The sequence below is a fragment of the Peromyscus californicus genome, unplaced genomic scaffold, assembly GCF_007827085.1.
Source record: "Peromyscus californicus insignis strain IS unplaced genomic scaffold, ASM782708v3 Scaffold_4__1_contigs__length_199733344, whole genome shotgun sequence".
Lineage (NCBI taxonomy): Eukaryota > Metazoa > Chordata > Mammalia > Rodentia > Cricetidae > Peromyscus > Peromyscus californicus.
Window position 1 is genome coordinate 118,950,707 of NW_026294562.1, and position 24,719 is coordinate 118,975,425.

Here is a 24,719-nt window from a genome sequence, read left to right on the forward strand (position 1 = left end):
CTGTATCAGCAAGGGTTTTCTCTTTCAAGGATTAGCTTACTTCAAGTCTACGTATCTGCTCCAGGGTACTCAAGACAGATGCCTATCAGACATTGTACCAATTAAAAATTACTCTGATGCTAAAACTTGAGAGTATATGCAAATGAAACTATAGTTCAACCTCACCAAATAACTCAGATGGAAAAGAGAGATAAAACAACAATGAAAAGTATTAAGAAATCATGTACATTTTGTTTTGTGATGGTTACTTACTACACTGAGCCATTATGCCAAGTGCTTGAAGAAGGTGTTATTCCTTAATAGACATGAATACAATCCTCACTGTGTAGAAGAGAAAACCAGGGAAGTATATATATTATCCAAGCAGCTGGAAAGTGGAGAATCTAGGAGCTGAATCTTGGTCTGACTTTAGAGTTCACACTCTCTACCATTACAGTGCAGTAAAAGTTGTGTTTCAACAGCATGTTAAAGCAAAAATTTACAACACCAAGTTATTTTGATCATAGGATATGTAAAATTAATTTGTATGAGGTCCGTCAATATCATTAAAATTATAATATAATACAATATATGCTAAAAATGTCAAAGTAACCTATACAATCACTATTTAAAATGATGAGCATTCAATACTCATTCTTTGTTTAAAAAAGTATTTAGAAATCTTAGAAATAATACATGAATCTTAAAAATAAATCTTAGAAATAGTAAATGGCCACTGACTGGCTCCAAATAGCTAATCCAGTCTTTTCTTAAGCATGTGATTCTTCCCACTCTGAGGGTCTAGTATGCTACTGCATCAATTCTAGTGAGTCCTTCTAGCTGTGAGGAGCTTGGGTGGACCAGGGGACACGTGGATCTGAGCAGTCCATGCTGCTATCAGTGTTGGCGCTTGCCAGGCATAAGTTCACTCCTTTGCATGCAGGTTTAGGAGCTACCGAGATAGCACTATTGAAAACCCAAACCATTCTTTGTTTCGTGTTGTTAGAAAAAAAGCCAAATTCATGTTAGAGCTCCTTGACTATTTATGAAAATCATTTACTGAGATTTACAGTTTCATGTGGCTAGATAACAATTTGCGGGCACTTTGGCTAAAACAAAACAACAAACAAAATCCCAATCAAAATCATGATAAAATTCCTTGTTTTAAGAATTCTTACGGGCTTTATAAAGTGACTTATTTTCACTGAGGTTTAATAAACATGTCATGCAAGGAGGCCGATCAGATGAATGCCTTGTAGCAGAGAAAACTTCAAATGGTTTGAATTCAGCAGTTAACTGCTGGAGGGCGGGTGGGTAGAAAGATAATAAAATTACTGTTAGTGTTTCTTTTCTTAAGAAAAACCCCTGTGAGTTCCAGCCTTATTTCAGGTAAGTCTCCAAGCCTGTGATCGACATAAATCCTTACACTGTTTTAAAGATGGTTTTTATTTTTTTTTTAATTTGCAGGTTTTAAAAAAAGGCTTACTATTTACTTATGTTTATGTGTGTGTACCGTATGAGTTTATGTGCATCATGTGTGTGCAGGTGACCAAGAAGGCCAGAGGGCATCAGATTCCTGGAGCTGTGAGCTGCCCGAAGGTGGATGCTAGGCCTGGAATCTGGGTCCTCTGAAGAGCAGTAGATGCTCTTAACTGTTGAGCCATCTGTCCAGTTTACAGCTGAGTTCTTCAAAACAACAAAATGGGTCTGGAAACAGCTCAGCTGGTAAAGTGCTTGCAGGGTAAGCACTGGATTCTTAGAACCCACGTGGAAAAGAAAAGCCAGTGTAGTGGTTTGTGCTTGAAATCTTTGTGCTGAGGAGGAAGGCAGCTGGATTCCTGGGGCTTGCTGGACAGTCAGTTAAATCTAGTTGGGATGCTCAGTATCTGAGGAATGATATCCAAGGCCTCTACACACTCACATGCACCTCCCAACCCAAATATACATACAAAATAATAAAATGGAAGCACAAATACTAAAATAAATAAATAAATAAATAGAAAAATCACAGGAACGGAAAGATAGTTTTAGAACTATTAGAGAATATATGTTTATGTACTTCAAGAAAGCCAACTGCAAAGCTATTGAAACGGAGGCTACATCAATAACGCTATATTGTTACCTTTTATTATAAAGGAACACAAAAGCGAAGAACTACTTTGGATTTCTGAGGTTCCAAGAAGTCTGCTATAGAAATTGCTCATATGATTAAAGCCATTCCATGCTGTGGAGGGAAGGATGCGGCTGCCAAACCCACAAGGCACCAGGGGCAGAGGCTCTGTTAAACTGGCAATGCAGAGCCTGCTATTATTTTAGAGATAGACAGACAGACAGATAGACAGATAGACAGACCGATCTCTCTCTCTCTCTCTCTCTCTCTCTCTCTCTCTCTCTCTCTCTCTCTCTCTCTCTCTCTCTCTAAGTAGGCAGACAGACAGACAGACAGATAAAAAGGAACAGCAGGCTTCTACCAAACCTGTGACAGTGCTTCCAGTAGGTTCCTACTCCATCTGCTCTGCACCTAAGATTGGGATGCTAAGAACGGACAGTTCCCCTGGCTCAGGGTCAACAGCTGACACCTCACCTCTCCCCATTCTGTATACAAACTACAGATAGGTAAAAAAGTTGAAACAAGAGGCATGCCCTATGAAAACTAAAAAACATCCTAGAAGGCCATAAACGTTCTTAATGAAATTGTGAAATGCAGTAGTCACAAAGACCAGTACACAAAGAATCTACTGATTTATAACTATTTGGCTCAACGTGAACAGCCATATAAACAATAGCCCAAGCTAAAAAACAGTTTCTGAAGCCATAAGAAGACACCTCCCCATCTCTTCCAAATCCCTCACAGGCAACCATAACCTTTTATTGTAACCTGCCCCGCCCTTCTGATTTTACTATTTAAATGTAAACACCTGTACTCTACAGTTTAATTATGCGCATACAAGTGTACGTGTGTGCACATGGACACCAAAGACCAACAATGGGTGACTCCCTCAGTCAATTTCCACTTTAACTAGTGACAGCCTAGGTAGGTGGCACATGCCTGTAGTTCCAGATGCTGGAGGCTGAGAGTTTCAGGCCATCCCAGGTCACGCAGTGAGGCCCCTCCTAGAACAAAAATGTCATCGAGAGCACCCATTCTCGATAAACATTTGCCCAGCTTTGCTGCACAAAGAGATTCAGAAGTGAAAGTTTTGCCAAGCTGAGGGAAGGGCCTGTTTTCCTAAGAGACAACCCAAACCAGACTCCAATAGTGTACCAATTCCTACTCCCACTAGTTGTGTGGCAAGTGTATCACTCTTCATTTCCTCCATCACTTGAGAATGTCTTTAAAAACTTTGAACACTAGTGGGTACATAGAAGTATCTCACTTTGTGTGTCCATGGTGCACATGTGTATACAGGTATGTGTGCATACATGTGCTGGCTGGAACACAAATTGGCTCTTGTGCGTCAGAGGCCATCTTCCTTGTTTTGAGACAGGGTCTCTCATTTGTCTGGAATTCACCAAGTAGATTAAGCCCCAGAGATCGGCCTGTTGCCCCCTCCCTACCAACCAGATTACAAGTGAGTGCCAGCAATGGGTCAAGGATTACATTCAGGTCCTCATGCTTGCAAGGCAAGCCCTTGCCCAACTATGATCCAAGGCCCTCACCTCAGTTTTGATTTGCATTTTATCAAGTGCTGACTGGCTCTATACATCTTCCTGTTGTGATGTGCTTGTTAGTTAGTAACACTTTCTTTTGGGCTGCGGCTTCTCTCAGTTTTAGGTGTTCCTTAGGACGTAAGGCTCACATGCTGTAGGGATTACAAAGGTTAGAACACACTGGTGCTTGCTTTTCCTCTATAGACTTTGTTGAGGATTAAATCTTCACTGTCACTTGTGCCTTTAACATCCAGTTTTAGAAGCATAGTCTTGCTCAGATCTTATACATATTCCCTTCTACTATCTCCTAGACAGTAGAAAGTTTTCAGTCTTTATACCTTTACCTACAACCTACCTGGATATGAAATAAGAGTGTCCCCTCTCTCTCCCTCTCTGGATATCTACTAGGCAGCACTACTTACTGGAAAATCTGTCCTTTCCTCATCCTGGTTTTGGGGTCTCTACTCAATAGTCCATCATCTCTGTGGTCAACATCACAGTCTTACTTCCTGCTGCTTTAAAGAAAGACTGATTTTCAGTTTTCTAGCACAGTGAGAACACCCACCTGGGAGTTCTTCTTCGGTTATTATTAACCCTTTACATTTGTACACAAATTTTAAAATCAGCTTGAGAAGTCTTACACACATGAGAGACCCAGGCCTCAGCAGAAGTGTGGCCATAGCAAAAAGGCCTGAACAGGATGCCCCCCCCCACTCAACTGCCCATGATCTTTGGCCCTAGCTACCTAGAGAGAGGACAGACAGAGAGGAGAGAGGAGAGAGGAGAGAGAGGAGAGAGGAGAGAGGGAAAGGGAGAGGAAAGAGGAGAGGAGAGGAAAGGGAAACAGGGAGAGAGAGAGAGAGAGAGAGAGAGAGAGAGAGAGAGAGAGAGAGAGAGAGAGAGAGAGAGAAACTCTTCACCCCACAAGGAAGGGCCAATCAGAAGCCATGAGCACCTCACCCATAGGGAAGGGCCAATCAGAAGCCATGAGCACCTCACCCAGAGGGAAGGGCCAATCAGAAGCCATGAGCACCTCACCCATAGGGAAGGGCCAATCAGAAGCAGACAAACTCCAGGTGTCCCTCTGATGAAATTAAAATGTTGCAACTCCCTAGACCCAAGAGAGCCAGTCAGCTCAGTCCAGGTACCCCTAAGGAGGGCTTGAGCGAATCCCAGGTCTGTAACTAGGCAGTCTTGGAATCCCCCAAGTCTCCCTCCTTGCCTAGTCACTATACAAACCCTCGCCCAGTATTGCTCAGGGTCTCTCCTGCTCTGCTGCTGTATCAGTTGGACGAGAGGCCCAAGTTAACTTGTAGTAAAGACTCTTTGTTTTGCATTGGACTCGGTCTTTAGGGGATCCAGACTTTGGCACAACACACATGGGGCTGAGGAGTAAATGGGTAATATACATCCTGCAAAGTCACGTGCCAGGTGACATACTCCTCAATCAGCCCCTACCAAACAGACCATTCAGTATAATTCCTTCTTATGACTCTGACTTGTCACTGGGCACTGGGACACTGCAGACTGCCATGGCCCTTTGCCAACACCACTTGTTATGTTCCTTGGAGTTCAAAAGCAGAACCTGCCAGTCAAAAAGGACGGCCTGACTGAGCCGATGTACCCATCCACCATCCCCTACGGGACTTGCACCCAGCCTAGCTGACTCCTCTGCTGACTACCTTTATATAAGGAGTAGGGAGATTCCTTTCTTCCGGGATCCAGGTGACCTCTGAGTTCTGACAGGGAAACACTGAACTTAAGGTTATTCATGTCACAGGAAACCTCCTGACATGATGGGAATTATTTTGTTTGTCTTGAGGGAGTGGGTGGTCAGCGGTACTTTAGTCTAACAGTTAAGGGCCACTTCAGAATTTCTCTGGGATTGACAGGCACTACAACACATATCTGTAATCCTATTACCAGGGAGGCTGAGGCAGGAGGATTGTGACTTCAAGGTTAGCCTGCATTCTATACAGGGAAACTCTACTTTAAAAAAAAAAGAATGAATAAATGAATAAATAAATAAATAAAGGAGAGAGATGACTTTGTGGTATTTTAATAAAGCAGCATATACTTTTTCAAAAGATTTGTTATAGTTTTCATTGCTCTCATTCAATATAAGATAAATTATCTTCAGTTTTTGAATATTAATATTTTCTAGGAATTTATATATTTATTCTTATTGAAATTACTCAATACTATGTTAATGGTATGTTTCTAGAAAGCTAATTTCTTTTATAAAACATATTTGGATTTTTCCCTCCAGAAGTGAAAAAGAATCTACAGTGAAAATCATGAGGTATAAACACTAAGCAAAGGTATAAACACAGAACCACTAAAACAAGTTTTAAGCTTAAGGAGTAAGTATTTTTCAAAATCAGTGAAAGCATCAAAAGAATGATTTTTAAGGAAGAGTGAGCAGCCTGAAACTGTGAGATGATTCAATGTGGACTTTACCTTGGCAGATGGAGAGTGAAGGGAGAGGGGGAGATAACCTAATTCACAAACAGGGAAACAACATTTCTAAAGCTTTGAGGAACTCTGAGTCTAGGCCACACCACCCTGAAGGGTCGGGCCTGCTAGTGCCTGGATGGGAGGAGCCCTCTGGGAACTGGTGTTATTTGGAGGATACTGGATCTCATGATTTGGATCTCATGTATCCACTCAAATGGAACTTCAGTGACTAAGAAAACAGTGACAAGAGATGGAAGTCTACCTTCCAGTCTTGTGTGGACCATGGCTGCACGGACACAGAAAAAGGAAAAAGAACCGTGGCATTCTCCAGGGAAGAAGACACGAGAGCCTTCTCCATGTGGCAGGAGACCCTGCCTCATCCCGGCCACCACACACTGCCACCACAGTCCATGGTTATGTGACGGGGCAGCCGCGGTGAGCTCCTACTGCGGGCGAGGTGACACACACAGGGACCACGTGCTCTATGAAGACATGATCAGAACAACCACTTACAGTTATCTAGGTTGTCAATATTCTCATGACAGAAATTTTTAAATCTCTATTTTTTTGAGACAGGATTTCTCTGTATAACAGTCCTGACTGTCCTGGAACTTGCTCTGTAGACCAGGCTGGCCTTGAACTCACTGAGATCCACCTGCCTCTGCTGCCTGAGTGCTGGGATTAAAGGCTTGTGCCACCACTGCCCAGCTTTCATGACAGAAAATGTAAAAATAAAAGGGAAAAGGGCTATGACAAGAAAATTCTCATTGTTTTCATCAGCAAACACAGAATATATATTACAACGACTAACACCGTCACATGTAAGGGTGACAAAAGTGTGGGTCAACCAGCGTTTTTAGACACGACAGTGGTCATAGCCGTGCTTCCGAGTCAGCAGTCACAGCTGCACAAGTCTGTCTCCGGCAGACACGCGGAGCTCAGCACAGATCACTGTAGACACGCAAATACCTACAGACCGAGTGGGCTTATGAACCTGAATGCTCATAGCAGTTATTTCTGCAAATCACCCAGTAATCTGTACTCTTCTGTGCTTTCTTTATTTTTCCAATAAACATACATTATCAACAAAACAAAGAAGAAAACCAATTTTTATAAAAAGTGATTTGGTATGCTCATCTAATGACTTACATATGACCTTCATAGAGAAATTTCCATCAGATTTACATTGTAGAGTCCACAAGAAGTCTATCCTAATCACAGCCTGTATTTATAAAATAAGATTTTTGTTGCTTTGATATGTGCTTAAAATATAATACATATATGAAAATGTTTTATGACTTAAGCTAAATGCAAAACTTCTCAAGTGTATGAAATTCATGTCAGTTTCCAGCTATTAAAATTTAAATTTATGATTCAATAGCAGTTTTATATCTGAATTGAGGGCACTGCATTTCTCTCCCAAAATAAAGCACAGTCTTAGTTTGACCTGTTTGGGAAACATTAAAACATCTTATTGGTTTTAGAATTATCACTTCTCCATCTCTAGCATTTTAATCTGACCTTTCTCTTAAGTCATCCAAACATCGCTGAAGGTGGACCTCCCCGGCTGTGACCAAAACATGCTCTCCTGTTTCCTGAATTAAAATCTGGACACAGGGATCAGCTTGGTTTAACAGCTTCATTCCTTTCACAAGCTGAGGCATTTCACCTAGACGACAAAATGAAACAAAGTAACAATGACATACCAACCAACATGATCTAGAAATAATGGCCGTGGCCACTGACGGGAGCGTTTCACTGAAGTGCATGCCTAGGTCACACTGGTGTGAAGAAATCACCTTCCTGTAATCTACTTGTACAGACAGAGAGCTAGGGCAAGACTCCCACAGGCTTATCATTAAGACGCCAAGGGTGACTTACACAGCTTAGATCTCTGTACCAAATTCTTAACAGATACAAACTATCATCACCATGCCTGTGAATGCACCTCTGCCTCACTAGTAACACATGGATTACAGACCTAGAAATAGAGCGATACTTCCTCAAATAGTACATATAAAATTAAGACAGATACACAAAGCATTTACGATGACATTTGAGAACTTCTACAACTCCATACTAAATAATTTGTAAGTTGGGCTTGGTGACACAGACCTACAACCCCAGCTACTCAGGGGGCTGACGCAGGACAATCTCCATTCAAGGACAACCTCTAGTGAGACTGTCTCGAAATAAAACTAGTAACAGGGTTGGTTAGAGGTGTATTTTCAGTGGCAGCTTGCCTGTTTACTGTGCACAAGGCCCCGAGTTTGACTCCCAGCACTAAAAGAAACAAAACGAAGCAAGACAAACCGATTTGTGAAAGCACTTGATAGAACCGTGGGGTTCAGGTCTGCAGTAACCAGCTACTGTACCCTTCCACATTCCACCCTGTGTGTGTGCCTGGTACATAACTGCTCCACGCAACAGCGCACAGAGTTGGGGGCGCCGATGGGGACTGAGGCCTGCATTTGGGATTTGCTTTTTCATTCCGACATCCTCAGCTGCCACTCTGCCTCCAAGGCAGGCCAGGGCAAGTCTCTTGATGCTGTGCACAAATTTTGAGGGCATTCTCATGCAGTATTGCTTTGATTCAACATTTTACTTCACAGTTCTTCAGTGTTCAACTCCCAACACACAAAAGCACAGGAGCCTTCTGCAAGGCAGAAAAGCCTTATGGAAGTTTGCTAATTAAAGGACAGGGAGAGACTATAAGAACTTCAATGCTGATTTATTTTTGAACTGAAGTTCTAAAAATAACTACCACTATTTATAGTGTTAAGATGCCAGGCAAGCATTCCAGAATCAGGCCTCATAGAAGGAACGGACAGATTAATGCTCTCATTGTGTACACGATGAAACAGCTGGAGAAAGTGAAGGAACCTGTGTCCAAAGTGAAGAGCAACTACGTGACAGAACCTGGTTCTGAAGGTGCTTGGCCAGTCTCAGAGCCTAGGCTCTGTCCATAGACATCACAGCCCCACAGAGCAGCAGGCTGTAAGCCACCCCAGTACAGGGAATCCCAGTGGGCACCCTCTCATGCTCTTGTCACCATTTCGTGGCTTCCCTTTGCTTATCTAGGTAGATTTGATAATACTGACTTGACTGTCAGAGAATTTGAAATCTAGCTCAAAGGATTGCTCCACAGACACTGGGAACACTCACAGCACAGGAAACTGGCAATAACAGGAAGACAAAGCCTGTCTTTAGCTTTCCATCAGCTGAATGACAACGTCCAGCCGATACACACTTGTCTCTGTTCCTGCACACTTAGATCTGTCTCTAAGCCAAAGGCAACAGTTTAGGAATAAGGGAAGAAGACAGTTTTAGAATCAAATTTGAGACTTGGAGACAACATTGAAATCAGGAATTTGAAAATGTTTCTGGTAGCCATTCTGTGGCCAAAATCAACACAAATACTTCATACGTTGAGCTTTTAAAGTCTGTAGGCTGATTTTCTTCCCTTATTTTAAAAATCTTACGAATGGACAGTTCATTCATGACACAGAAATAGACATTAAGGAATGAAAGAGAAGGCGGCAGCGGGAAAAGTAGACATTTATTTTCTGCATTTCATCAAGAACTCGTGTAAGTGGTAAATGTCCTAAAACACACGTCATGCTTCAGTGCAGGCTCTCAGGGAGGCACTTCTTCACAACAATCATTAAAACCAAGGGCTACAGCAAGGGAGCCAGTTTAGGAGACACCTTCGAGCAGTTACGGCACAACGTGCCAAGTCAGGAGTTCAAAAATCATGAAGCACCGTTCAGCAGTCAGCCTTGTAGGTGACGTCTTGGCCTCCTGATACTCAGCTCCACTACGGTGCTCTCTGAAAGTGAGAGTGACATCTGACAACAGAACACTATGGAGGTGGTGATGGTGACTGCCCAAGCTAGCTCTGGACACAGTCAGTCACTGTGTTCTGCTGCAGGACACTGGAGAACCAAGTGGAAGGGCTCTGTGGAGACCTGAGGCCTGAACTCCAGCCAACATTTGAGCCCATGTAAACGAGTCTTGGAAGCATCATCAACATGCAGGTGGCTGTAACCCAGAATTGGTACGAAAGCCACTGGTTGGGGACTCTAAGCTCAACTACCTCCAAATTCCTGACCAAAATAGTGTCATGATTTTGATACATGATTAGTGTTTCAGACTATTAAATTTTGGATTATTTTGCTATATAGTATTAGATAATTAATATAACTACAAACCACAATTACAAATAGTATGCATATGTTAAAAAACCCATAAAAGTATAGTTACTTTATTTCTCAATTTTTAAAATAATTTCTATTTTTGGTGTTTCATGATATATACAAAACACTACTGGAAGCCCTATTTCAGCTAAGGAAGTTTTCTTAAATTTCTCCTCTGTCTCTGAGGCCGAGATGTGAATCCTGAATGCAGAACTTATTAACTATATAACCTTGAATAAGTTAGCTTCTATTTTATTTTAAGTTATGTGCACATGTGTGTATTTGTGCACATCAGTGCAAGTGCCTTCAGAGTCCAGAAGAGGACACTGAATTCCCTGAAGTGGAATTGTTGTGAGCAACTTGCCATGGGTGCTGGAAAATGAACATGTGTCCTCGGCAAGAGCAGAATATAATTGATGTATATATATACTCTTAATTGATGAGCCATCTCTACAGCATCAGTTTCTTTCTATTTTTAGTTTTAAAACTTTTCTAGTGTTTGGGATCAAACAAATTAGGCTTTGTACCTAATTAACTCCTTTATGCCTTGGTCACCCTCACATGGAGATGAGATAAAAACAGTTCTCAGGTGGCTGCTGAGGGATTAGATGGTAACTCAGTGTCAAATCGGCACTAGACTGCTGGGAAACACACATGATTAATGAGAATAATGGAAACAGTGATGGCCTGGGGACACTTGCGGGTGTCCGCTGAGGTCTGAGTAGCCCAGTGTGTAGGGAACAGAGGCTGGCCAGCAGGACCTCTTAACCCCAGCTTGGGAGATCCAAGAAGAAAAGTGAGAGAACAAATGGGTGTGGTTCTCTTTGACAGAGCAAATGGCTCGGTTCTGGATGAATCCCGTTCATCATGAAAAAGATGAGAGGTCCCCAAGTGAAGAGCTGTGTACAGGAATGAGAGTGGGTCCCCCAGGCCTTCCCTGGCAGTGTTACTGGGATCTTGTGAGGCTGTGGGCCCATGGACAAAGGGGTTATGGCCCAAGGAAGGATGAGCGTAAGACAGCGGAGCCAAGAGCAGAGTCCGTGCACTCTGAGGACTCCCGGCATGGCGACAGCGTGAAGGAGAGGTTCTTAGACACTCTGAAGATGAAACGAGAAGCTGGACAGACAAAGGGTGCAACAGTCAGAAACTGAAATACACGAACGGGCACTGCACTGACACAGTCAAGGAACAAGGCGTCTCAGCAGGAACAGCCTATCTTATGGGAAAACAGCAACATTTCTTCAAAAACTTATAATGAAAATTGTGTGCCCCTTTCAAAGGTTTCTATTTAGGTTTTAGAAGCTCAGAGAAATTTAGGGAAATGCACTCTGGCCTCCAGGTGGATAACTGTAAAAAATTCTCTTTAACTATCTTTTTTAGACAGAGTAAAGGAAATTAATATCATTCAGAGCACACCATGGACAGGAAAGAAGCCAGGTTTTGGGTAGGATCCTTCACGTCTGGGAGCATATGGGGCAGCTCACAGCCACCTGTAACTCATTTCAGGGATGATGCTGTCTTCTGGCCTCTTCAGGCATCCCCACACATGTGCATGTACACAAATAGACACACTTACACACAAATAAAAGAAATAAATCTAAAGAAAAGGGGGGAATTAGTAAATATCTGATAATTTAAGAAGCTCTAATATATTAACAGCCAATTTCTAACAGGCTGTTTTGGGTATCACTCTGTGCTACGCTATCCAGGCTAAATCAAAGGGCAGCAGAAGCAGCTTCTGGGACCCAGGGACACAAGCAGCTAATCCTACATCTTAAAACTTGGAGGGAGAAGTTCTCAGGTCTCAGATCTAGGGAGAGGAAGGTAAGGAGGCCATCAAGTCCTTTAGCAGAGAACTGTCTTTCACACACTTGCTCTATGCTCCCTTAAGGGAGGGTCTGTAGCGTCTTCATTGGCCATTACTAGGTACCAGGAAGAGCTAGATCATAGAGGGACAAATAAATACACACACTAAAAAGGTGAGGCAAGCTAGGTGTGGTGGCGCATGCTTTTAATCCCAGCACTCAGGAGACAAAGGCAGGCAGACCTCTGAGTTTGAGGCCAGCCTGGTTCCATAGTAAATTCCAGGCCATAGCGAGTTCCAAGCCAGCCAGAGCTATGTAGAGAGACCCCCCCCCCTCATCGCAAAAGCGAAACAGCAAACAAAACAACAACAACAACAAACCCAAGCCAGTACCATATGCTTCTAAAAGCAGGGCCCTCTTACTTGGGTGCTTTGGCTCCACAGCGACTCTCACAATCGGGGTGGCTTCAAAGTTGAGTGGAATGAACGGAGGGCAGGAGGGCAGACTGCACAGAGTGGCAGATTTTAGAACAAAGTCCTGGAGGCCTCCAATGCCTGCAGAGAGAGAAAGAGCCATGGGATCAATACAGGATGATTGAGTCTGAACTTATACTAGGAAAATAACAGCACAGACCTAGGACATACCTAGTACACTACCAAAGTGACAAGGAATGAAGTAGGCATCCATTGTTTGCTCGTTTTTAACCTAGATAATATTACTCTTGTCAAAAATACAGTTCTGGATGGGTGTGGTGGCACACACCACTAATCCCAGCACTTTGGAGGCAGAGGCAGGCAAATCTCAGTGAGTTCCAGGCCATCCTGGTCTACATAGTAAGTTCCAGACTAGCCAGGGCTAATATAGTAAGACTGTGTTCCAAAAATCAAGCAAACAAACAAAAAAACCTACAGAAATTTACTGGTTTTTCTTTTTCAGATAGACACGTCACGTTACATCAGGTTTGCGGGAAGCGTATCTACTTTGATAACAGAAATGATCACGTCTAGGTTTTGTGCGTGTGTATTTTGCATGTACATGTTCACGTGGCCATGTGTATATATGCCTGGGGGTGTGCGGGTGTGTGTGTGTGCATGCACACGTGTGTGTACATTCACGGAGGTCAGAGGTAGACTTCAAGTGTCTTCTCCAATTGCTTTCTGCCTTGTTTTTTGAGACAGGGTCTCTTACTGAATTCAAAGTTCACCAACTGGCTAGACTTGCTGGTCATGGGCCCAGGAATGTGTCTGTCTCCTGTTCCCCAGTGCTGGGGTCACACTGGGGCTCTTATGTGGATGCTGGGGACCCAAACTCAGTTCCACATGTTTGTACTCAGACACTTTCCAGACTGAGCCACCTCTCCAGACCCCATTTCTAGATGTTTTGTCTGAAAACAACAATTATTTCAAGTTATAGTTTGTATTATCTCTTTAAAATATATATTAATTTAATGAATATGAATCTCTGCTAAAATAACCATTTACATATTGATAAAGGGAATTCAGAAATCTATAATATGGCATGGCTACTGAGTATTTAACCCCCTAGCTATTCTGAATTCTACTTCAGGTTTAAAGAGACTTCAGTCTTCCCTCTTTAGGCTGCTGAATGATGGTTGCATGAGACTCTGAAGGGTACATATGTTCTCTGGATAGATGGAAGTAAAGAGAGTATCTTACGGAGAGATGGAAGGACACTCTGACCTCACATCCAGAATCAGAGTGGACAGTATTTAGAGCAGATCAAGAACATGCACAAGGATCATTTGGGAGCCATTATGTTGAAATAAAAACGACCGAGAAGGCTAAGTGGGAAGGAGGTTGTCCAGTCTAGTACAGGAGCCCGTCTGGGAGAGGTGACCCGAGGCAAGGGTTCTGGACACACACCAGAATGACAGCGTACAGGACTCTCCCTGTCTGACCACACCAGAGGAAACTTGCCTTTGATGTGCCAACCAGAGAGCATTCAGATTCACCATCTCATGAAGCCTTCCAAGTGCAAGGGAGAAAGCGTTCATTCTACTATGAGCAAGTCTGCTGCTCCATCTGTAAACATCTCTGCACTCCAGCATACCTGTGTGGTAAAGTCTGCATTCCTTAACACTGCACCCATTGGCCCAGCACTCAGAAGTCTGCCTGGCTGCAGCTTCCTGTTTATCTCCCTGGTATCAGGATCTAACCTATTCTGGAGCTGGCCAACTCTCCAGCAGGGCTACTAGAAATAGCCTCATCTCGAGTGAGGCTAGGCTTCAGGAAAAGCCCATAGTAAATATTCTCTTTCAGACTTCATTCATCTTCCGTCTGACCTCTGACAGCGGCACTTCCTTCCTGCACACACAGCACACGGTTTCACTGGAGGACAAATGCTGCTCTTTCCTCTATACCAGAAGGGATACAAGCTGCAGATGGTCAGTGAATCTGAACACTAGCTCTCTGACTTCTGGTTTACATTTTGCTCTTCCAGCAACTGAATCTACTCTTGCTATTTAGATCTGCTCAGACCTGCTGGCATGACAAGAATTCCCCCAAACAGAAGAGTCAAGGCCATAGAATTCAAAGCATAGGAAATGATCTGAAGGGACTAAGACCTTTGCTAGCTGTATTACAGATTGCCTACTGTATTTATTCTAAAATATAATTTAAAGACACAGGAAAAGGACCATCAAGGTTATCTGGGCAAATCAGAGTAGAATGACTTAACATCTCTTTGAGAACTTCTTCATAGGATACAGGGCAACACTGACTGTGCAGCTTGGTTTTATACTAAACATAATTTGAAACCAAATTTTTGCCTTAAAAACAATGCCATCAAATTCAGTTCTGAAAAAGACAGAAAAGTACAAACACATTATCTAATATCCTCACACCCTCGAGCTGCTGCTATTTCTTCCCCCACCTACCTGCCCCGTATTCTCCTCTTAGGCACACACCTTTACTCTATTATAACATTCAATAACCTTTTCCCCCTTAAATCATGACTTTTTCCTTCACTTCAATCATTTCAGTCAATAGTCTAATAATTAGCCAGACATGGAATCCCCACACTCAGGAGGCTGAAGCAGGATGATGATGAATTGGAGTCAATTTGTGCTATACAGACCTTTTCTTAAAACAAAACTCAAACCTTGCTGTTCCCTTCAACTAGGACTTGGAGGAGAGGGGCATACTCCCAAGGAATCATTTCAAAATTTCTGAATTAGGAAGAGATTGGTTCCATGTGAAAAATCCCAAATGATGGTGGCCATCATTTTTTAGTCACTATATTTATTAAAAACAAAAAACAAAAAACCCAGAAAAGCCAGATTAAGGATTATGTCGATAAAAGCAGTTTATGGAGCAAAAGAATTTCAGCTTCGTTTTTTGTTTTGTTTTGCTTTGTAACCAACTGAAGGTAAATGAGTGTGCATGCTATCGTGCCTCACAGACAGGATGACAGTTACCAGAACCAAGTAAATGCTGAGTTCTTCAGCGGGGAACAGAGGCCCTGGCTAGGCTCTATATCATTCATTTGATTCTGTTAAGACAAATATTAATATTTTGTAATGTTAGCGGGCCATTTTTTCCAGGCTGTCCTTAATATCCCCCTTTAATAAGTAGCTCAGACATAAACAATACATAAAAAGACCTGTTAGCAATGTTTTGCAGAGACTGAGAAGTGGGTTGGCATTCTGTTCCATGGGCTGAGTCACTCGAGCACCAGGTTGCCCTGCAGGCAGGAAGATGGCAAAGCTACCACTAAAAACTAACACTGCTTTCCGGGGACCAGCCAGTCAGCTGCCTGGACAGAAAACAGCATTACCATCTTACAGAAAACATACGTTTGTAAAGCACTACTCCCTGGTAAAAGAAAAGTGTTACTGGGATTACAATATCTTGGAAAATATGTAACGTTTTAGCTAGCAGATGCTCCCTAAGGTTTAACATTATCACAGTTAAACATCCCCCGAGCCTGCCCTTCCAACAATGGTTGGGCCTGAATCAGTGGATTCTGTAAACTGTGGAAAAGCAGACTTGCACATAGCCTCAGGTCCGTTCAAGCACTTGGAGCCACTTTGGACAGGACATGGGGAATTTTCTACTTTTCAGTATAGATGCCTTAAGATGTAGGATGCTGAATCCTTGGTTGTGCAAGGCTACATTCTGCCCTATGCCTGATGTCATTAGGTACCCAAGGACCCAATACATCTGTCTATTGGTGAAATTATTAAGGCCACTCCACGTAGTTAAAAGGGAGGTTTATTAGTGGCATAACTTACAAATGAAGGAATAGGTAGGTTGCAAGGTCTGGGGAAGGTGTGTCACAGTTTGGTGGTGTTCTCTGGAGAACTCTGCTCGGTCTACCTCCCCTGTCCAGGGTCCAGGAACAGAGAGAGGAGAGAGGCAGTGCATCTGGATCTCCGGTCTTCAGGGTCCTCTCTTGGCCCCGCCTTGTAGGCGTGACAGTTACCGAAGCCTCAGTGGGGGTTGGAACTTCCAGATCAAAGCTGGAACAGCTACCCACTCCATCTGTCCCCAGCTTATGCTCCAGTTCTACTTCCTTGTCACTCAGAGCCAGCAGTTTTAAAGAGTGTTAGGGAACCCACACTTTACAACCCTCATGGAGAAGGTGGGGAAGACCAGAAAGGTAAACATGCCTTTTCCAAGCCTGCTCCCCCAGCACTGCCAAGGTTGATGGGTCGAGACTAGCTAAGGTGTTCAGAAGACTGCTTGGCCTGTTAGGTGTGGTAAGCAGGCCCATGAAATCAACAGCCTGTCAGCCTCCTCATGGCCCTAGAGAAAAGTCTTGCAACAATGACATCATCATGTCATTTTCTTTTGTTCTTCTTGTAGGAACAAATAAGCTAAAAATAGTTCTTAAGTAGGTTACACTCAGAACTGGAGGCCCTTTCCTTAGAAGAGAATAACGAGAAAACTAACACCATAAAGAATTATAAATTTGTAATTAATAAATTTTGGTGTATTTAATTAATTTTGGTGTATTTAAGAATAGGGAGCAAACTGCCCATTGAGGTAAAAGAGTTATAACTATATCACCATAGGGTCTCAGTTTATGCCCAAGATGTGGTCACAGGGAGCCAGCTCACTCCACTCCTGTGGAAACACGCTGACCCAATGGAGTTTGACTAACACAAGCAGGCACAGGAAATGAGGACTCCAGCAGGGGAAGAGCCTGAAGTGGTCAGCACCCGAGTGCTGCCTGGTAATGTGTCCAAGGCAAATGGGAGGGCGCCTCAAAGCCCCCCTTCTGTCTTCCCCTGTTACACCAGGACAGATGAGGGCTGCACATGCTAGCACAGGAAAACAAGGCAGCATGCCCTTCAGTAAGACATGTGAAACGATGTTTTCCACCAGAGCGAAACAGCTGTCAATGGCTGGTAAACGGCTTGTGTAAGGTGAGGAAGGAGATTCTAGCCCCAGCCAGCACAGAGAGACACCCTAGTCCTAACAGTCCCCGACACTCAGGGGCTGTCCCCGGATTAGGGACTGAGGCGGGACTGTCCCTGGATTAGGGAATGAGGTGGGACTGTCCTCAGATTAGGGAATGAGGCAGGACTGTCCCTGGATTAGGAAATGAGTCGGGGCTGTCCCTAAATTAGGGATGGAGGTGGGGCTGTCCCCGGATTAGGGAATGAAGTGAGGCTGTCCCTGGATTAGGGACCGAGGAGGGCGGGGGCTTTCTCTGGATTAGGGAATGAGGTGGGACTGTCCCCATTAGGGATTGAGGCAGGACTGTCCCTGGATTAGGGAATGAGGCGGGGCTGTCCCCGGGATTAGGGACTGAGGCAGGGCTGTCCCTGGATTAGGGAATGAGGTGGGACTGTCCCTGGATTAGGGACTGAGGCGGGGCTGTCCCTGGATTAGGGATGGAGGTGGGACTGTCCCTGGATTAGGGAACGAGGTGGGGGGGGCTGTCCCCGGATTAGGGACTGAGGTGGGGCTGTCCCTGGATTAGGGAATGAGGCAGGGCTGTCCCTGGATTAGGGAATGAGGTGGGACTGTCCCTGGATTAGGGACTGAGGCGGGGCTGTCCCTGGATTAGGGATGGAGGTGGGGCTGTCCCTGCATTAGGGAACGAGGTGGGGCTGTCCTTGTGGTGATTTGTGAGAGGCTGGAAAGACGAAAGGGAGGAAACAAGGACAAAATGCAGCTTCTGCCACGGGCAGGAAAGAGAAGTGTTACAGTCAAAGCCTTCTTTTAGGTGTGTGAGTTCTTATTACTATTTACATTATTCATTGTGTAATGAACCTTTTAGCTCTATCTCCCCTTTCTCGAAATATTTTTTTCTGTATTTTGTGTTTGAGGTCCAAGCTTCAAAGCTTAGAAAGTTCTGTTCAAATAACTGATTAATAAGCATTTGAATCCCCCCAGTCTTCCAACAACATGAGTTCTAAGGGCAGGGATCCAAAGCAGGCACTACATGATTCTCCAAGGACTGAATGAATGTGAGCACTTCCTGTCCTCCCAGAGCTTAAGACCTGACGGGACAAAGGCAGGGAAAAGAATTACAGTACAGTATGACCACTGTTCCAAGAAGGCAAGTGCATTCTGTTTACAGAAAAGAGAAATCACAAGGTTCTAGGCTTCCTTGAGAAACTGAAATAAAGCGATAAGGAGACAGCCCTGCAGAGTGTGTGGAAGGGTGTTCTGAAGAGCTGAAATGGCACCATTGTAGGCCCAAGGGAGAATACAAGGTCCTTATTGACAGACTCGGCGTGGAGCTTAAAGCAGGACTGAAGAGCCGTTTCACCCCAGGGTTCCCACTTCTCTGGGACCCTGCAAATGCTATCGGCTCTCTTCTCTAGTCCACATGTGTGCTTGTTATGTGTGACGTGGAATCAGGGGATTTGAATCTAATTACGGCTCTAACTTGGGGCAATAAATGAAGCAGCAGCAGTGATAATTATAAAGGTCATAGTGGCCGCTGCTGTGCTAACCGGGAAGCTCATCAGATTCTGAATCTACATTTGGGGTATGAATTGACCTGTATTAGTCAATCACATGGATACACCAAAGAGTTAACTACAACGAATAACAGATTTGCATTCATAATCCCACCCATGCATGGACTCTGTGCTCTGTCCCACTGACCTAAACTTACATATTGCACGGAACACACTGGTTTAGATACTAGTCTTCAGGGTGAGTTTCAAATGGAATGGTTTAAATAAATGGAGGAACATACGCAGGTCAGCACGCAAGAAGCGTAAACTGCTTAGAGTAGATTAAAAATAATGCACTTTTGCCTAAAGGCAAAACTTAAGGAAGGAAGGGAAGAAGAAAGGAGGGAGAGAGGAGGGAAAAAGAGGGAGAGAAGACATAGGTTTTTTTAAGTCAGAAAAACATAACCTGACTCCTTCTGCCTTTAAAACTCAAATATTTCCGAATGGCAAGAGGAAATGAGTTCCTTCTGGATGAAATGGTGACTCCAGCTCAGGTACAAAATGATCCTGACCAAAATAGTCAAAGAAACAGAAAGCCAGGGAAAAGCTGAATGAACAGGTGAAACCAGAGAAGGGCATGTCCAGCTGTGAGCTATTTCTGTTCACTGTGGACCAGATTAAAGACGACTGAAGGGGCAGCGCACGACCCTGTTCAGGAGAAAGTGGCGAGACGGGGTGGGGGTGGGGGCAGATGCACAGACAGCCCAGCAACGGTGGTCGTCAGATGCAGCATCAGTGGAGAAGAACGAGAGGCCGACACAGACCAGCGAGCACAGCATGTGGACGGTACGTCCAAGGTGGCAGACAGGAGGGCCTGGTCGGCAAACGGCAGTGAGACAATAAGCTGATGAAACAGAAAAAAATACCACTGTCACACACGCTGAAAAAGAAAATTTCCTATCGATCAAAGATGAAATGTGAAACAACAAAAACTGGAACACTTAAATCCCAAACACTCCACAACACTAGACTCATAAACCTCAGTAACTTGTAAGAAACACACTTTGTAACAAAAGATACAAAAACCAAAGCGACAAAGATGACTCTGGTATCAAAGAGTCGGAAGAATGTAAGCGCTAAGTGCTACTGTAAATCAAAGATTCCTAAAAAGCAAAAGGAATATAGATGAAGAATACAAGCATATCTACAAAAAGATTCTAAAAGAAGAGGAGCCCTGGCTGTTAAAAACCAAAAAACACCCCCAAGTCTTAATCTCATTAAACAACACAAATATAAATTAAAACAAGACACCATTCACATCTATGTAAGTGGTACATAAGAACCAAGTTATGGTAGCTATGTGTATTAAAAAGTGGGTTTTATGTACTATAGATGTGACTAAAGGTTGTTACAACTGTTACTAGCATTTAGTAGGCTGGGCCAGGACCTCATAATGTGTACAAATGTCCTATACAAAGGAGTCTGCCCCTTTATGTGCATGATTTGTGGGATCTATGCTGGATAACTAGTCAACAGTAATCTGAGCTTAAATCTAATTTCATTTCAATAGCAAAGGCGGTTGTGGTGATATTTTATTTGTGCTGAAATGTGATGATATTTTATTTGTATTTTAATAAATAAAGCATGCCTGGAGATCAAGAGGAAAAAGGCCAGACATTTTTAAGTAAACACAGAAGTCAGGCAGTGGTAGCACACGCCCTTAATCTGATCACATGGCAGGCAGGGTCTCTGTGTGTTCAAGGACACACTAGGGAACAGCCAAGCTGGTGACACATGCCTTTAATCCTAGTACCAACCACAGAGACCTGGAGGTCTGTACAGACAGGCAGTGACAAGGAAGTGAGGTAGCTGGGCTAAGAGCCAATGAGAGGGCAGAACAGCAAGGCAATAAAAGCCTGGGTAGACAGGAAGTAGCTCTCTGGGGAAGCTACGGCGGCGGTGTGGTGAGTTAAGGTTGGCTGGTGGCTCTCACTATTTCCTCTAAGGCTTTCACCCCTATATTTGGCTCTGTGTTTCTTATTTAATAAGACCATTTAGAAATTCGTCTACAGGTGGTTGCTCTCTTTTCTTTTTACAGTTAAATATACACTAAAATTTTAAGAATGGAATTACTACATAAATCAGAGGAAGAATGACCTGTTGTGAAAACAAAATATTCAACATCTTACCAACAGGCACTCAGGGCAGTCATCAATTCCATACATTCTATCCAATGCATTTGTTACTGTGACGTAAACACCATGTGAATTAATCATATGAATTAATCACACCTCTGACAGTCACAAATAATCTTTACATTCCAAAGGGCAATGTACTTTATTGAAGATTACTTCCTATTTGTCCTTATAACTAAATTATTACACTGTTGTGAAAATTAGGTAGGCAAGCAGATTATTTTATCTTTGAATTTTGTTTCCAGGAAGAAAGGTGATGTTAGATTAGCTATTAAAATAAAGTTTGGATTGATGGGATTAAAAAACCATTGCCCTAGTAGAGCATCCACATGTTCAAAGTTCTTCACTTTTCTAACAGCAAAAATCTGAAAGCAAGATGGCTAGATAGTGGAGGCCTGTCATCTTTACAATATTTCCGAGGAGTTCAAGGCCAGCCTGGGCAAATCAGTGATACCCTGTGTGGTGGTCTGAGTGAGAGTGGCCCCCATAGACTCATATATTTCAATGCTTAGTCATCAGGAAGTGGCACTATTTGAAAGGATTAGAAGGATCAGAAGGTGTGGCCTTGTTGGAAGAAGTGTGTCAGTAGGGGTGGGCTTTAAGGATTCAAAAGCCCACACCAGGCCATGCTTTCTCTATTTCTGCCTATGGATCAGGGATGTAGTTCTCAGCTCCTTCTCCAGCACAGTACTTCCCTGTCGCCACGCTCTCTGCCATGATGATAATGGATTTAGCCTCTGAAACTGTAAGCAAGCCTCCAATTATATGTTTTCTGTTTTATAAGAGTTGCCATGGTCATGGTGTCTCCTCTCAGCAATAGAACAATGACTAAGACAGAAGTTGGTACTAAGGACCAGGGTACTGCTGTGACAGGCCTGACCATGCTGCTTGCTGGAGGAATATAGAAGACTTTGAGACTTTGGACTAGAAAAGTGGTTGCACACTTTAAGCAGGTCTTAACTGGTTATCGTATTAGAAGACAGTGCTGAAGGTAATTTGAACTGTGGGGATCCAGCTCAAGAAGTTTCAGAGGGGAGGAATATTAGTAAGTGGCTTAGAGATCCTTCTTGTGATATTTTGGCAAAGAACTGACTGCTTTTTGCCTTGCCCTAAAAATCTGCCTGAGGCTAAATTGAAGAGTTTTAGATTAATGCCACTGGCAGAGGAGATTTCAAGACAGCCTAGTATTGACTCGGTCATGTTATTAGTAATACTCTTATACAGATCTGTAATGAAAAGAAGAAAGCTAGACAAAGAGAATACAAAATGTACAGTTTGAGGGAAAAAGGAGCACTGGGAAGTGTAACGGGGCCAAGTCCAGTGCTCAAGGAGTTACAAAGTTTAAAGAAAAGCCTGATGCTAAATGGAGTAAAGGGAGTGGTGACCTCTGGGCAAGACCCCACCCAGCTAAGCTTCCAACTTATGAAGAGGAATTAAAGAAAAGCTTAAGCATTAAAAGAAACCATCTACAACAGAAAGCTGATGCAAATATAATGGAAGGAGGGGCCAAGTTCATGGAGCAGAACTTGGCAGCTTTGGCCACATGGTTCTGGCTTTAAAGTCAAGAATACGAGAAAGAGGTTGTAGAATTCCCCTCCACAGCTAAGGAAATAAGGAAAGACAGTGAGCGAGGCTGGGGCTTGTGCTGGGTGTTTTTGCATGGAGACTCAGAGAGGCCTATGCATGAAGCTATGAAGGGGAAGCCTAGATTGCCCTGGAAACCCCAAGATGTTGAAGATGTCAGAGTCATAGGACACATACCAAGGACAGCTGCTAACAGGATGTGGAACCAGCCCAAGAGAGAGAAGTATGTTGCAGTTAACAAAGCTGAAAGGAGCTGGAGATCTGAAGAATACGTTGATATCAGACACAGAGAAGCAGAATTTGAGTGTGCCCTGCTGAGTTTCAGTCTTGTTTTGGTCCAGTATTTCCTCACTATGCTCCCTTTCCTCCCTTTTGGAATGGTAATGCATATTCTGTGCCATTGTCTTTTGGAAGTATGTGACTTGCTTTTTGGTTTTGATTTTATAGGGCTTACAGTTAAGAGACTGCCATGAGTCTCAGAAAAGACTTTGGACTTTTAAATAGTGTTGAGATGGTGAATGACTAGAGGATTTTTGAAGTTGGACTGAATGCAATTTGCATCATGAATAGACTATAAGCCTTTGGGGCCAGGGAATGGAATGGAACGTGGTAGTTTGAATAAGAATAGACACTAGAGACTCATATTATTTGAATGCTTAGTTACCAGAAAGTGGCACTATTTGAGAAGGATTAGGAAGTATGGCCTTGTTAGAGTAGGTACGGCCTTGTTGGAGGAAGTGTGTAACTGGGGGTAGGCTTTGAGGTTTCAAAAGCTCACATCAAGGGCAGGCAGGCTCTCTCTCTCTTTCTCTCTCTCTCTGCTTGTGGATCAGGATGTAGCTCTCAGCTACTTCTCCAGTATCATGCCTACTACCTGCTGCCATGTTCTCTGCCATGATGACAATGGACTAAACTTCTGAAACTGTAAGCAAGCCTGCAATTAAATGCTTTCTTTTATAAGAGTTGCCTTGATCATGATGCCTCTTCATAGCAACAGAACACTGACTAAGATACCCTGTGACTAAATACTTAAGCAAGAAGACTAGAGATCTAGCTTGGGTGGAGCACTTGCCTAACACATGCAGGTCTTACATTGCATTTCTAGAGCTGGGGAAAAACAACACCCACAAACCTGAAAGCCACTTTCAATAACTGTTAACGGAAGAACAGAAAAATTACGTTATAAATTCAGACAATGGAATCAACATGGGTGGGAAAAAAATCCCTGAAGGTGGGCATGGCGGTACATGCTTATAGTCCAATACTGCAGAGCCCGAGCCAGACAGAGGACCATGAACTAGATATAGAACAGCCTAGGCTACAGAGTAAGGCCCCTTCTCAGAGAACCAAATTAACTTCCCTCACATCCACCAAGCTAAAACAACATGAAACAGCACAAGAAAAATGTTGCACAAGTCACCAACAGTATCTATTATTCAGAGTTTAAAAATTCACTCTGTACGTATCTATGCGTTCTCCTACAGACACCTTTTAAAGCAGGGAAGTGGAAACTACACAGCAGCCTCAAAACAGGAGAGACACAACAAAGGCTCCTTAGGTGACCACTCAGCAGTAAGAGAAGAAGGGATACAATTACAGGAAAACGTCCAAATCAGCTAAACCCGGATGAGTATGTGGGCGTTCACTGTACTATTCACTACTTAAAGGACTGCAGATTTTAAAATGTTGATAACGATCTTAACTGCCTTTTTATATTTTCCATATTTCTGTGCCTTGTAAAATTTTGGGTTTTTTGTTTTGTTTTGAGTTCACTAAGATGTGTATCTCTTGGGAGCTGAGGAGATATCTCAGTATGTAAAGCACTGCCTTCCAAGCATGAGGACTTGAGTACAATCCCCAGAAAGCATATGAAAATGCTGGCTGTGGAGGTGTGTTCTGTAATCCCAGTGCTGGGGAAGGAGACAGGAGGATTCCTGGGCTCACTGGGCATCGAGTGTAGCCTAATTACTGACTC

The 24,719-nt window shown here is 43.3% G+C and overlaps 1 protein-coding gene across 1 annotated transcript in view; it reads right to left on the bottom strand.

Moving 5' to 3' along the window:
- The window catches only part of Efl1 (elongation factor like GTPase 1), a 125,544-nt gene that overhangs the window by 19,363 nt on the left and 81,462 nt on the right, over nucleotides 1-24,719 (bottom strand). Inside the window, exons 16-17 of the mRNA XM_052762949.1 lie at nucleotides 12,511-12,642; nucleotides 7,609-7,756 (exon numbers count right to left, since the gene is read on the bottom strand). Coding sequence (XP_052618909.1) covers nucleotides 7,609-7,756; nucleotides 12,511-12,642 — 280 coding nt within the window. The remainder of the gene's footprint in view (nucleotides 1-7,608; nucleotides 7,757-12,510; nucleotides 12,643-24,719) is intronic.